Below are 15464 nucleotides of genomic sequence, written 5' to 3' on the forward strand. Positions count from 1 at the left end.
GCCTCTCAGAGGCAGAAGCGGCCATTCAAGTATTCCAGAGAGCCAGTCTGGTGTAGTGGTGAAGTGCACGGACTCTCATCCGGGAGAGCCAGGTTTGATTCCCCACTCCTCCGCTTGCAGCTGCTGAGGTGACCTTGGGTCAGTCTGAACTCTCTCTGAGTTGTCCTGCTCAGGAGCAGTTTCTGTCAGAGCTCTCTCAGCTCCACCTATCTCACAGGCAGTGTTCCCTCTAAGTTGAGTAAGCGTGAGCTAGCTAAGAGATTTTTAGCCTTCAGCTCACACATTTTTGTCTTAGCTCAGGAGGATGACCCCAGAGCACACTAATTTATGCAGTAGTGCATAACTCTCATGCCAGCTCACAAAGTGGAATTTTTGCTCCCAAGACTCTGCAGCTCAGAGGGAGCACTGCCTGGGACCATCTCCACACGCCAGCAAGGTGCTCTGCCACTGCAGCGCCCCCCCATCAGCAGTGGCTGTCCAGGGTCTCAGACAGAGGTTCTTTCACAGCCCCTTTTAGCTGGAGCCAGCAGGGACTCCCCCTGGGAGTGGGACCTCCTGCATACCAAGTGTGGGGCTGGATGCTCCCCCACTGAGCCCCGGCCCCTCACACCAGTTCCACAAAAGGCCACCTCCTCCTCCTCTCCCATGTGCCCGACTGAGCAGCCTGAGTGATGCTCACTGAGGAGGCAAAAGGGAGAGAGGGGGGGGGTAACACCCGAGTCAGCTCTGCATCTCCTCACACACCAGGGAGAGCGGCTGGCTGGCCGGCCTCACGGCAGCTGCTGCAGGGTCCTGTGAGCTCTGCTGCCTTCCAAAAGAAACAAGCCAGATGGGATGACACGCCATGCAGCATGAAGGGTGCCAAGGGCAAGGGCAGGAGCTGGGCAGGGGAGAGAGCCACACCAGAACACCACACCCAGAAGGCTCACCTGGTGGTCTGCTGGACAGGTGCTTCGCCAGGCGGCCGAGGCTCCACAGGTGGGACCGAAGACGCTGCGGCAGCATCCATGCTGGGTGGTGGGGGAGGGAGGGGGAGGCCGCTGTCTGCAGAGCCCTCGCCGGGGGCAGGAGGCACAATGGGGGAAGGGAAGTCGAACTCCCTGGGACTCGCGGCCTCCTCCAGGGAAGGCGTGGAGGAGGCCAGGGGCTGGTGGCCATGCAGGACGGGAGCTGCAGGCTGCTCCTGAGAGGGAGGAGGAAGCAATCCTGGCGGGGCAGCCTCTGCGTGGAGGTCTCTGAAGCCGGGGAGGGCAGGAAGTGGGCCAGGAGGCCTCTCCACAAAGGGGTTGTTCTGAGGGCCGCCTCGGGCCACGAAGGGGTTGCTGGGGCTGCTGCTCTCTTCTCCCTTCTCCGCCTGCCAGAAGGCGGCCTTCTTGAAGTCCACCACTCTGTCATCCGACCAGCTGGAGGAGAGCTCAGAATCGCCATCGCCTTGTCTTGGCGTGTCGCTCCCTAAAACCTGGGGGCAGGCAGCCACAGCAGATAGAGCCCAGCTGCTCAGGCCCCCAGTGGCATCCGCCTCCCCTCCCTGCTCCAGGCTGGGCTCCAGAGCGGAGGTGCCCTGGCCGAGGCCTCTGGCCCGCTCGGGGGACTGCAGCAGCTGCTCCTCCAGGGCAGTCCAGAAGAGCACTGAGGGGCTGGGCTCAGGGCCCTGCGGGGCTCTGGAAGGCCCAAGGCCCCCCTCCTCAGCCACGGGCAGCGGCCCAGAAGAGAGGGCCGAGAGAGTCTCGGGCTGCCCGGCGTGCTCATCAGCTCGGACAGGGCCATCGTCTGCAGCAGGAGGCACGCTCTCGCCACCTGCGCTGCCATCACCCCCGGGGGGGCCCTGCCCGCCCCCTCCCCCCACTGGGCTCGCCTGGCTTTCACACCTCGGCTCTTCTGCTTCCTCCTCCACCTGCAGGCCGAGGGGGGTGAACCTCCGGGGGGGCTTGGGCGGGGCTGAGGCTGCCTCCTCCCCTCCCCACTGGTTGGCCTCCTCCGCAGGCAGCTGGCCCTCACCAGATGGGGGCTGTGGCCCGGGGGCATCTGGGGGCATCCGGAGGGCAACTTGTTCTTGCCTGGCAGGGTCCCAGACACACAGGCCGGCCGAGGCCTCAGCAGTCAGGCTCACACCAAGGGGCCTCTCCAGTCTGCTTCCTGCGGGGGAGCTCAGAGGACTCTTCTCCGGAGAGCCAGGCCGGCTGCCGGCGTTGCTCTCCAAGGCCTGACCGAGGGGCAGCTCAGAGCCAGCGGATATTGCAGGCGCTCCTGCCGCCAAGGCTTCCCAGGCCTCTCCCCAGGGATCTGCGGCTGCTGCTGCCGGGGGCGGCTCTGCCCAGTTCGGGCCCCCTCCAGAAAGCGCTTCCTCCTCACAGGCCGCTGAGGGAGAGAGGGCAGGCCGGCCCCACGGCTGCTCCCCCAAACCCTCATCGCCCACCAACGTCTCTTCAGGCGCCACGCCCAGGCTGCTCGGCCATCGCAGGGGGGAGACGTGGGGCAGGCTCACATCCTCCTCAGGACGGTCACGGTCAGGGAGGCCTTCTGAGGCAGTGTCCCACGGTGGCGACGGCAACGGCGGCTCTCTCTGAGCTCCTGGCCTGAGCCTGCTGGTTGCCAAGGCGTCGAAGGGGTCGCCCCATTCCAGAGGGGGGCTAGCAGCAGCCGCTGGCTCAAAGGCACCCAGGCTTTGGGGGGCAGACTCGGGCTGCGGGGTTCCAGCTCTTAGGAAGGCAGAGGGGCCACGATCCTCACAGGCCTCAGGCGCAGCCAGCAGCCCAGGCTGGGAACTAGAGAGAAAGCGAGCGGGGGAGAGGAGTTTAGTACTTGGCCCCTGAGCAGGGGGGGGGAAGGAGGGGAGCTGCTGCAAGAGGGCTGGGGGGTGGGGGGGAGGGCCAGAAGAAAGCAGGAGGAGCAGGGCTCGGCCTAGGGGAGATTTCCAGGCTGGGTGGAAGACAGAGCGGTCCCGCCTCCCCCGATTCATGGAGCCACCCCATGACTGAGATGTCTTCCACCCCCACCCAGACTGGAAAAGCTGAGTAGAGAGCAATGAGAATGGAGGAGCTGGAAAGGATGGAGAGCCACAGGGAGGCAGGAGAGGTAATCCAGGTAGGCATGGAAAGGCATCCTCCCCACAATGTTACTCCCCACCCCTGCCCCAGCGCCACCCACCAAGCACTCTGACAGTTCACTGGCTCCCCCCACCCCGTTCCGGACACCGGCCATTCCACGCCAGCCCCCCCCCTCCTTCGAGAGCCCTGGTGGCTTGTCTGCAGCAGAAGGAAGACTAACACAATTGGTGGCCGCAGGGGAGGAGCTTCTTTTGGGGAGCCCGTCTTCAGATGCAGCTAGAAGGTGAGCCCCTCTGTCCTCACGAAGACGGTGAGGGGTCTGGAGACCAAGTCCTGTGAGGAACGGCTGAAGGAGCTGGGGATGGTTAACCTGGAGGAGACAACTGAGAGGTGGTACGATCACCATCTTCAAGCACCTGAAGGGCTGTCACATAGGATGGTGCAGAATTGTTTTCTGTTGCCCTCAGAAGGCTGGACCGGAACTTGAGGGTTGAAATTGAATCAAAAACGGTTTCAGCTAAACATCCGAAAGAACTTCCTGTCCTTCTTGTGGAACAGGCTTCTTTGGGAGGTGATGTTCTCTCTTCCTTTGGAGGAGGTTTTGAAACAGAGGCTAGATGGGCATCTGACAGCAAGGCTGATTCTGCAAATTAGGCAGATCATGAGAGGGAGGGAAGGAAGGGCTCTATTGGTGCTTAGTTCTCATGGCCCTTTCGTACACACCCAGGGAAATGCTGTTTGCCACTTTGGAATCATTCAGTAATTTTTCTCCAGGCCAGTTTGGCCAGGGGTCCTGGAGGTTTTTGCCATTTTCTGGGCATGGAGGGGTCACTGAGAATGTGTGTATGAGGCAGGGGAGGTATTTGTGAATTTCCTGCATTGTATGGGGGGGTTGGACTAGATGACCCTGGAGGTCCCTTCCAACTCTATGATAATATATATTGAAAAGTGGAGGTGCTGATGACATTAGCAAACAAACAACAATAGCAGTTGTGATTGGATTAGGTGTGATATGCAGAGAGATATGGAGAAATCTGCATTGATTTGTAATGAGACAGGATTGTTTCATTACAAATCAGTTAATCTGGGTCTTGATTCAGTCCAGGGCCTGCGTTGTCTTAAGCTTCATTATTAGTTGCAGGCCAGTAGTCTCTCTAATCTCAGAGACGGCTGAATTGCAACTGATAACAAAGCTCAAGACACTGCATCCACATGGAACGAATCGAGACCTAGGTCTCCTGTCTTATTACCAATGCAGATTTCTCCACGCCTACCACCTCTCTCTGCATATCACGCCTAATCCAATCACGCCTGCTATTCTCATTTGTCTGCTAATGTCATCAGCATCTGAAATCACTCCCCCTTCCAGAGGGACTCCCATTCGAGCTGCATCTGAAGGGACTGCAGTGACTAGCCAAAAGCGCCTCCCTCCCCTGCCACAAATGTTGTCAGTCTAAGAAACAACTGGCCTACTATTCTTTTCTGCTGTGAAAAGACAGTGTATTACTTGGATAGAAACATTCTCATATAGTCATCGCAGCAGACAGAACTACCAGCACGTTCCGATGTTAAGTTAAATTCTATAACACTGAAAACACTGAAACCTTTACTGTACTATCATGAAATATATCATAGCATTGTAATCGCTGCTGCAGCTACATTTTAAAACACTCTTGGAAATGTGCCTGTCCACAGTATATATAGACATTTTTACCTAATACTAAGGAACATCTAAAATTTAAAAATATCATACTTTCATTCAGAATAAAACCTTGCCTTTCACTTCACTGACTCCGTTCACAAACCTCCAAAGAAAAAATGTGTTTCTTCCCACTAGCCAAAGAGGACACCTTCCCTTTACCCAACGGCATGTGGAGACGGTCCTTAAAGCCAAGCACAGAGTCTGCCTGAAGAAGGGCAGAGGGAGATCTTTCACCCAGGAAACCTTGAAGGGGGGGCATGTCTCTGATTCAATGCATTCTGCAGCAGCAATCAGGAAAATACCTCTCTGCCAGGAAAGCATTAAGGGGCTTCATCAAGGGGACCCTCACTCCAAACCAAGATTTTAAAAGCTGGGAGAAGCGCAACGCCCAGACTCCCGTCAACAGCGGTCAGAGACCAGAGATCACACCCTGAAACTCTCGGACACAGGAAAGATGACCAGGGAGAGCTCTGAACACTTGGACTACTCAGTCACACACACACACACACACACACACACACACACACACCAAAACTGGCACCTAAGCTACAGCAGACCTGAGAGAGATGAGCACCAAAAACATCAGATAAAAACTCCACTGCTAGCAACCAAGTAACTTTGGAACTCCACGCCAACTACAGTCAATTCTCAAGTTACTCTGAATAAGCACGCTGGATGGGATTTGGTGGGCATGGGAGCACAGTTTTTGACCACTACCGCACCACCTCCTTGACCCTGCTTGCCCTCCCCCGTGAGTCTTTTCACACCCCAAGGTAGTCTGCCCTTCTGAAATCCATCCCTTTTGTCATCAAGGCAAGGTCTCTAGTTTAAGGAATGCAGGCCTTTTTTTTGTAGCAGGAGCTCCTTTGCATATTGGGCCACACCCCCATGATGTAGCCAATCCTCCAAGAGCTCACAGGCCTCTTTGCACAGGGCCTACTGCAAGCTGCAGGAGGATTGGCTGCACCAGGGGTTTGTGGCCTAATATGCAAAGGAGCTCCTGCTACAAAAAAAGCCTTGAAGGGATGTGTTTTGCCAGGCACCTTCAAGAGCAAACAGCCTGGCTACCTGCAAATTCCAGGGGCATGCTAATCTTATTTGACCCTCCAGAGCTCCTCCTATGCAGACCCAGGACCAGGGTTCCTTCTGAGCTGAGTTAGCGTGAGCTAGCTCAGTTTTTTAGCCTCTGCCTCACAGATTTTTGTTTGCGCTCAGGAAGGAGGGCCCCAGAGCACACTAACGCATGCAGGAGCTTACCACTTTCATGCCAGTCGCTCACAAAGGAGAATTGTTGCTCACAAGATTGCATCTTAGAAGGAACACTGCCCAGGACCCAGGTTGAGAAAACCACCACCAGCGCTCTCAGAACCTCCTTTGCATCCCTTGGCGATTCAATCATCAACCCGTCCTGGACCACTGTTAGTAGATCTGAGTCACGTCTGCCACCCCTGCTAATTCAGTCACTTGCAGCTGGGCACCTCCCTTGACCCCACCCTGGTCATCTTCGCTGGTTCCCCTGACAACAGGGGGCTTGAACGGTCCTGAAGTCGCTCACACCCTGATCCTCACCCCAGCAGAACTGAAGCCAAGCAGGAGTGTCAACTGGACACACTGAACGAGGCAAACTTACAGAGCAGGGTCCAACCCACTGCAAAGGATGCAGAGCACAGTCCCCAATAATGACTTTGTGACACCTTTTGTATGGGGCTGCCCTACTGCATGCCTACAAAAGCCCTCTGAAATAATCCAGTTTGGCACACAAGGTGGGGCCATGACAGAGAAGGCTCATCTAGCGCGTGTTGCTGCCTTTACCCCCCTCCCCCTTTGTGGGTTAGCCCCTGCAGAAGGCCCTGCCTGGATGGCAGAGCATAAGGGGAGACAGATCTGGGGGCCCCCGGCCGTGAAGGACTTCGCATGCCACTGGCTGCCACACTGCTGCTCCTGAACCGGTCGGCCTCCCTCCCTGCCTGGTCCTGCCACTGTCTTGGCTCCCCCTACTTATTCTGCGCTTCGGCCCAGGAGCCCAAATCCCTTGCTGAGGTGCCCGCCTCCCATCCATGGGAGATTCCTTGCCCCAAGGTGGGCATCACGGACCCAACAGGCTCCCTCCCCGCCAGGGCCCGGGTTCTAGACCAGAGGTCCCACCCAGCCCTTCTGAGCCAAGGGGCACTTCTGGAATTCCTCAAAGGGCTGCAACAGGAGGAGATCATAGAACCAGAGTTGGAAGGGACCTCCAGGGTCATCTAGTCCAACCTCCTGCACAACGCAGGAAACTCACAAACCCCTCCCCCCCCCCAAGTTCATTGCTGTCTGATGGCCATCTAGCCTCTGCTTCAAAACCTCCAAGGAAGGAGAGCCCACCACCTCCCGAGGAAGCTCATTCTACTGAGGAACCACTCTAACCATAGAATCCTAGAGTTGGAAGGGACCTCCAGGGTCATCTAGTCCAACCCCCTGCACAATGCAGGAAACTCACAAACATCTCCCCCTAAATTCACAGGATCTTCATTGCTGTCAGGTGGCCATCTAGCCTCTGTTGAAAAACCTCCAAGGAAGGAGAGCCCACCACCTCCCGAGGAGGAAGCCTGTTCCACTGAGGAATCACTCTAACAGTCAGGATGTTCTTTCTAATAGAATCCTAGAGTTGGAAGGGACCTCTAGGGTCATCTAGTCCAACCCCCTGCACAATGCGGGAAACTCACAAACACCTCCCCTCTAAATTCACAGGATCTTCATTGCTGTCAGATGGCCATCTAGCCTCTGCTTAAAAACCTCCAAGGAGGGAGAGCCCACCACCTCCCAAGGAAGCCTCTTCCACTGAGGAATCGCTCTAACAGTCAGGAAGTTCTCCCTAATGTTGAGCTGGAAACTCTTTTGATTTAATTTCAACCTGTTGGTTCTGGTCCAACCTTCTGAGGCCACAGAAAATAATTCCACACCACCCTCTATATGACAGCCCTTCAGGTGCTTGAAGATGGAGATGCCCACATAGCACAGTGGCAGGGATGGAGGAAAGGCAAGGTCCCCTGTGCGAGCACCAGTCGTTTCCGACTCAGGGGTGACGTTGCTTTCACAACATTTTCACAGCAGACTTTTTACAGAGTGGTTTGCCATTGCTTTCCCCAGTCATCTACACTTTCCCCCCAGCAAGCTGGGGACTCATTTTACCAACCTTGGAAGGATGGAAGGCTGAGTCAACCTCAAGCCGGCTACCTGAAAACCCAACTTCCACCAGGGATCAAACTCAGGTTGTGAGCAGAGCTTAGGACTGCAGAACTACAGCTTTAACACTGCGCCACAGGGATGGAACTCAGGCATAATTCTTCAACATTCCAGGCAATGAACATATTCCTTAGAAGCATACTTTACACACACACACACCCCATGGCAAAGCTCATCTGCTTCAGTCATGTGGGGAAGATCCTCGGGGTGGCCCCTCCTGCTGCTGCACTAACTTTTTTTTTGGGGGGGGGGCGACAACACCCTGCACAGCCCCCATCAGTCCTCCAAAGGCCAATCTGGGAAAAGCCCCACATGACCCCTCCCATTTCCTAAAACATTTGGCAGGCTCCAGGCAAAGTGCTACGGCAACCAAAAGGAGACGGTAGGCAAGAGAAGCAATGTTTCTGTGTAACAAGTCCAAGCAATACTATTAACAAATAACTACCAATAACAAAGAAAATTACCTTAAATTCCTTAATAGTGCATAACACAGCATACACTTATAAAGGACAGAACAAAATATTACATTTAAACAGGAAGGGGAACAATCAATTCTCAAAACCGAACAGTTCAAAAGGTAAGTTCATTTTTCTTTCTTTTTTAGGTTGAGTGTCCACTCCCCCTGTAGTGCAGATACTGAAAGGACGGACCTCAGGGCACAAGGAGAATAAGAAACTGCAGTCCGAGAGATTCTTTGATGTGCAGTGATATTTTAATCCTTTTACAAGCGGAACGGGCTCTCCCAGGACTTTGGAACCTCGTTTTCACCCAAAGGGCTTTTCCCAAGCTTCAATACATGACACGGCACTTCCAACCGATCCAGTGCTTCACGTTCTTACACTTCCCAAAAAGGTTCAATCTTCAAAGGTACTTATAAGGACGGAAGGAATCAATTCAGTTCTCTCAGCATCCCACAGTTAAGGATACATCAGTCTCCAATGTTGACATATTCCTTTCCTCCATGATGTTCTCCCCCAGAATTAAATCCAAACAAATGAGAACAACCATATAAACCAAACTTGTTATTCCTGCCTGATCCTTGAATCTGTTAAATATCTTCACTACGCCCAGGGCTCAGATTCAGCAGGAGCTCACAGGAGAGCAGCTCCTGAACCTTTCTGAGGGTTCCCCCTCCTCCTCCCCACCTACCTACCTTGTCCATTGACTAGCAGGTGCAGCTGCATAACAATCCCTGGATGAGGAGAGCAGGCAGCCAACCAGCCACCAGGGGCTTTGCCACACCCTCAGCAGCACCCTCATTAACCCCTGAGAAGCCCACATCACCCTTTCTCCACTTATGTGGTTTTGGGTGGTGGGTGGCTTGCTGGCCTCTTGACTGTGGAGGGGGGTGGCCAAGGAGAGCCCCAGGTGAGCTAGGCCTGCTTGGGCTGGCTGGATCTCTAGCCTACCTGAGCAGGCCTCACTCACCCAGGGCTCTCCTTTCTTGCGTTGGGTTGCTTTTGGTGGGGTGATGGTGACATATAGCTAATGAGTTATGCTAATGAGCTCCACCACCTATTTTTCTACAAAACCACGCCTAATTAAGCCATATGATAATTTGCTGCTCACCCTCCACCTATACGTACAGACTGGTAATTTCCATTTCCTTTCCTTCTCTCCTGACTCTAATTTGCCCTCCCTGGCAAGAACTCACCCCCCCTCTCGTTCTATGTTTAATGGTTGAGGAAATTTCGTTTCACCGTATCTGAAGGAGTGGGAGTGCCCACAAAAGCTCATGCCTGGAATAAAACTTTGCTGGTCTTAAAGGTGCCTGACTGGGCTTGAACTTTGTTCCGTCCAATTCAGTGCAAGATTCCCAGAAACATCCCTCAAGACACTGCCCTGCTCACTCAGTTACAACCGAAGCTGGGTTCCTGCTGGAGGGCGGGAGAAGGCACAGGGCAGTGACCCCGTCTCTATACTGCTGCAAGGAGTTTGCCCACAGGGGTTATCTGAGGTCCGGTCCCCTTATCAGAATGCTCCAGGAACTTCTTTCAGCCAGGCAAGCAGCAAGGAAAGAAAAAGAGAACCAGACCAAGCCTGGAGCAAAGAACCGGTGGAGGCAACTGGGACAGCAAAAGAACTAATGTCCCTTCACTCTGAGACCACTCTTAAATCAAAAGAGTTTCCGGATCAACATTAGGAAGAACTTCCTGACTGTTAAAGCGATTCCTCCGTGGAACAGGCTTCCTCCTCGGGAGGTGGTGGGCTCTCCTTCCTTGGAGGTTTTGAAACAGAGGCAAGATGGCCACCTGACAGCAATGAAGATCCTGTGAATTTAGGGGGAGGGATTTGTGAGTTTCCTGCATTGTGCAGGGGGTTGGACTAGATGACCCTGGAGGTCCCTTCCAACTCTAGGATTCTATGGTTAGAGTGGTTCCTCAGTAGAATGAGCTTCCTCGGGAGGTGGTGGGCTCTCCTTCCTTGGAGGTTTTGAAGCAGAGGCTAGATGGCCATCTGACAGCAATGAAGATCCTGTGAATTTAGGGGGAGGGGTTTGTGAGTTTCCTGCATTGTGCAGGGGGTTGGACTAGATGACCCTGGAGGTCCCTTCCAACTCTAGGATTCTATGGTTAGAGTGGTTCCTCAGTAGAATGAGCTTCCTCGGGAGGTGGTGGGCTCTCCTTCCTTGGAGGTTTTTAAACAGAGGCTGGATGGCCATCTGACAGCAATGAAGATCTTGTGAATTTAGGGGGAGGGGCTTGTGAGTTTCCTGCCTTGTGCAGGGGGTTGGACTAGATGACCCTGGAGGTCCCTTCCAACTCTAGGATTCCAGGATTCTATGGCCCCTGCGATTTCGCATGCGCTCCTTCAGGGGAAGCCACATTTTTGCTCAAGCACTGCTGCTGCACATTAAAATTAATTCTCCTGCGCCACCAATTGTCTCTTGATTTTCGTTCAGCCAGGCAAAGCCAAGTCCATCTTTGCTTCCACCGAGACATCAGACAATAAAGAGATTTAATTTCTCCCAGGAGTCACACTTTTTAAATTTGTTTTATGTCTACCCCACCCTTTCTCACAAGTAGGGCTCAAGGTGGCTGACAACATAAAACCCATCAACAGCCCAGCAGGAACTCATTTGCTGGCCCAATGCTCCGCAGCCTGCACTGGCTGCCTATAGAGTACCAGATCCGTTTCAAGGTGTTCGTTTTGACTTTTAAAGCCTTACGCGGCCTGGGACCGACATACCTACGGGACCGTCTCCTTCCATATACGCCCCAGAGGTCGCTTCGTTCAGCCTCCCAAGGTCTTCTGAGAGTTCCTGGCCCAAGGGATGCCCGTCTTGCTGGAGATCTGAACCCAGGTCTCCAAAGGCCCATTTGGTCTACTGCACTGGCCACAAAGAGAAGTTCTGTACTCTGCCATGCATGCTTCTGGGGATGCTCCAGAGGGCAGATCATAGGGCTAAAACCTCATCAGCCCTGGATCTGCCAGGCTACCCGCCCCCCCCTCAAACTCAGCTTCTTCTGGAGCCCACACAATAATAATAATAATAATAATACATTTTTATTTATACCCTGCCCTCCCCGCCGAGGCAGGCTCAGGGCGGCTTACAGGACATGGCATAAGCCATGTTATAACAATAACAACAGGATAATACAGTTAAATACAATTCACAATTAAACATTAAATAATCTAAAAGCAGTCTAAAACAATATAATTTAGTGGTGCTACTATCTCAGTTGTGTTAAAGATGGCGCGATGCTTATGCCAGGTTCCAGCTTAGAAGGCTAGTTGGAAGAGGGCGGTTTTGCACGCCCCACGGAATTGATTAAGATCCCGTGGCTTGTGGTCACTCCAGAAACGTCCCTCCAAAGCCATGGCTGGGGACCAATTCAGCCAAGAGCCCCTTCACCTTGCCCTGGAAAGGGCAGGGATATTTCCTCCGAGCAACCCACTCGTGGTCGGTAACACCAGGAAGCAGGAGAATCCATGCCGCCCTTCTGAGCACCTTCAGCCACTACGGAAGCTGCAGGAGTCCCTGTGGGAGCTCTTGCTCCGTCCACAACAGGGGGGTCTCCTCTCGAGGAGAGTTTAGCTGCTTAGGGTCTAATTTCATCCAGCAGGGCTCTTCTTCTGACGAAGGCTACTGCAGGAGACCCAGATCTTTGTCAAGGAATAAAGCTCACCAGGAGGGCTTCTTAACACCACTTTTCCTGTAGAAATACGTTTTCCTTCTTTACTGAAAGGGACATTTGCTGACAGATAGTTTACAGATGATCCATCCAATTATCAGGACCTTTCTGTTCTCCCTTCCTCACAAGGACTGGGTGGGCGGCCGCAAAGCAGTCACACCCAAGGGACGCATCCAGTGCTCCCTCTAAGCTGAGTTAGTGTGAGCTAGCTCACAGTTTTTTAGCCTCTGGCTCATACATTTTTGTCTTAGCTCAGGAAAACTGGCCCCGGAGCAAACTAAGTTATGCAGCAGAGCTCACAACTTTAATGCCAATAGCTCACAAAGTAGAATGTTTGTTCACAAGACTCCGCAGCTTCGGGGGAACATTGGACGCTTCTGCCCTTGACCCATTTTGGTTGGACTTGGGGCCTGGGTTTAGGCTAGAGACAGCCTTGTCTCCCTCTGGTCAATGATCTTGTTTGCAACTGGATAAAAATGACTGCACCGATCCTTTCTGCAACTTTTGACACAGTAAAGGACTCTGTCATGTTGAGAGTGTTTGGGGAAAGATGCTGGGATTATTTTAGGGAGTGGTCTTCCATGGTTTTGGTCCTCCTCGTCCAATCAAGATGCAGAGTTTCTCCAGTAGGGAAGGAGGGTCGTCAACACGCGGCCTGAAATGGGTCCCTCCACAAGGTTCTGCTTTTCCCCTCCGCTGGCCAGCCCTTCCGCTTGGTTGAGGATCACCCGCAGCTTTTGACTCAAGGCAGCTGCCATCCTTATGTGGACACCATACCTGTCATTTACGAAGACACCAGAAGTGGCTGATTTGAGCAGCGCTTCTGTGCTCCGGTTAAGTGGGTGAATCTGGATCCAGAACAAGGTGAGGGGATGCCCTGAGGCTGTATGCCCGGCCTCCTTTAGAAAAAAGGCTGTCACCTCTCTTCAAAGAGATGCTTTTCTTTCCTCAGCATCAGGTTTGTCAATGATGCCACCTTCTGGACTCTGCTGATCTGGCTGCACCGATCCATGTTTCCATCATCTCCACGTTGGACTCCTGCAAGAAGACCCTCCCTACAGGAGGCTGCCTTGAAGGCCCTTCACAACCTCTGGTTTTGGCTCAAACCCACTGCAGCCTGTTCCTTCACAGAGACCGACAACTGCATCTATTTGTTGTTGTTCAGTTGCACAGTCGAGTCCGACTCTTTGTGACCCCCTGGACCAAGCCATGCCAGGCCCTCCTGTCTTCCACCATCCTCCAAAGTCTGCTCAAATTTGTGCTAGTTTCATCAGTAACGCTGTCCAGCCGTCTCATCTTTTGCCGTCCCCTTCTTCTTTTGCCTTCTGTCATTCCCAGCATCAAGGGAGTGCTCCCTTCAGGGAGTGCTCCCTTCTCATTGGGTGGCCAAAGTATTTGAGCTTCAGCATCTGACCTTCCAGGGAACAGTCTGGGTTGATTTCCCTTAGGACTGACTGACTGGATCTTCTTGCAGTCCAAGGGACTCTCAAGATTCTTCTCCAGGGAGTGCTCCCTTCTCATTTGGTGGCCAAAGTATTTGAGCTTCAGCATCTGACCTTCCAGGGAACAGTCTGGGTTGATTTCCCTTAGGACTGACTGATTGGATCTTCTTGCAGTCCAAGGGACTCTCGATTCTTCTCCAGGGAGTGCTCCCTTCTCATTTGGTGGGCAAAGTATTTGAGCTTCAGCATCTGATCTTCCAGGGAACAGTCTGGGTTGATTTCCCTTAGGACTGACTGATTGGATCTTCTTGCAGTTCAAGGGACTCTCAAGATTCTTCTCCAGGGAGTGCTCCCTTCTCATTTGGTGGCCAAAGTATTTGAGCTGCAGCTTCAGCATCTGACCTTCCAGGGAACAGTCTGGGTTGATTTCCCTTAGCACTGACTGATTGGATCTTCTTGCAGTCCAAGGGACTCTCGAGTCTTCTCCAGCACCACAGCTCAAAAGCATCTATTCTTCTGTGCTCGGCCTTCCTTATGGTCCAGCTCTCACAGCCGTAGATTGCTGCCTTGACGTGGCGAGAAGGCTTGCGCTTTTCAGTGAGGCTGTGGGCTATGCCATGCAGGGCCGCCCAAGATGGACAGACCACAGCTGAGAACCCAGACAAAATGTGATCTACTGGAGAAGGAAATGACAACCCACTCCAGTATCCTTGCCTAGAAAACCCCATGGACAGTAACTGCGTCTATCCCAGGACACAAATATACCGGCTCCACAGCTACCTCTGGGCTGAATTTGAGGGGCTGAGTCTCTGCTTCAAAAGCCCTTCACAGGCTGAGGAGGAGACGTAGCTCAGCAGTAGAGCATCAGCTTGACATGCAGGAGGTCCCAGGTTCAATCCCCAGCAGCAGCTCCAGTTAAAAGGATTAGGCAGGAGGTGAAGGGAAAGATTTCTGCGACCCTGGAGAGCTGCTGCCAGGCTGAGGAGACAAGGTTGACCTTGAGTCACGAGAAGGTCTGAGTCAGTCCAGGGCAGCTTGAAAAGGAGCCTCTGCCAACAGCAAATGGTGCCGCAGCCATGGAGCGGAGGCCCTCACTGGGCCCGAAGGACTGCAGCCAGCTCTCCTGCCTTCTCCATGAGGCTGATCTTCTACACAGGGGTGTCGAACTCACTTATGAGGGCCGGAGCTGACATAAACGAGACCTTGTCGGTCCAGGCCATGGTGAGCCAAGCCATGCGTGTACCTCTTTAAGGTCAGGTAGAACAGGTATACATTGTACAAAGGACACAAATGCAATTAAAGGGGGTTTTATATAAGGGAGGAGCCTCAGCCAATGGAGAAAATAGAGGCTTTGCTCTGAAGCTCCTGTGCCATTGAGCAAGCTGTGATGCGAAGGAAACAAGAGAAAGGGAAAAGGAAGCAGTCGACAGCCAGTTGTTCGGGGGCCTGATGGGAGCCCTCCAAGGGCCTGATTTGGCTGAGCACCTTCAGAAGGGCTGCCAAGGGGTTGCCTGCCCTCACGGCTGGGGGCTCCACACTGACCTTCAAGCAGCCTGGCCCTTGGGTGGTTCAGTCCCCCTCCGTCCCTCCACAGACCGCCCCCCCCCCCGCCTCCAGCCTCCCACAATCCACTGCTCTTCAACACAGAACATGTCTCTGGCTTTTGCGAGTACAGACAGAACCCTCCCCCAATCTAGGCAGGAGCTGGTCGAGTTGTGGAAGAGACAACAGGTGCCTTGCGGTGGGCATGGTGCAGGGATGGCCCCGTGGAATTCGGCCCTTAAGTCACGGTCAAGAGACACCAGGAAGGGAAGTTTCCCCCCAGGATTTCTCCTCCGCCCGCCCCGAGGCCTCCCAGCCTAAATGACCATATTCTTTAGCCCCTCCTCCCTCCCAAGAGCTCAGAGCAGGGAGG

The 15464-nt window shown here is 53.6% G+C and overlaps 1 protein-coding gene across 1 annotated transcript in view; it reads right to left on the minus strand.

The window, feature by feature from the left end:
* RAB11FIP5 (RAB11 family interacting protein 5) overlaps positions 1 to 15464 on the minus strand; it is a 65347-nt gene that overhangs the window by 16548 nt on the left and 33335 nt on the right. Inside the window, 1 exon segment of the mRNA XM_060247441.1 lies at positions 930 to 2765. Within this exon segment, the coding sequence (XP_060103424.1) occupies positions 930 to 2765 (1836 nt within the window).

The sequence above is a fragment of the Heteronotia binoei genome, chromosome 9 (assembly GCF_032191835.1).
Source record: "Heteronotia binoei isolate CCM8104 ecotype False Entrance Well chromosome 9, APGP_CSIRO_Hbin_v1, whole genome shotgun sequence".
Taxonomy (NCBI): Eukaryota; Metazoa; Chordata; class Lepidosauria; order Squamata; family Gekkonidae; genus Heteronotia; species Heteronotia binoei.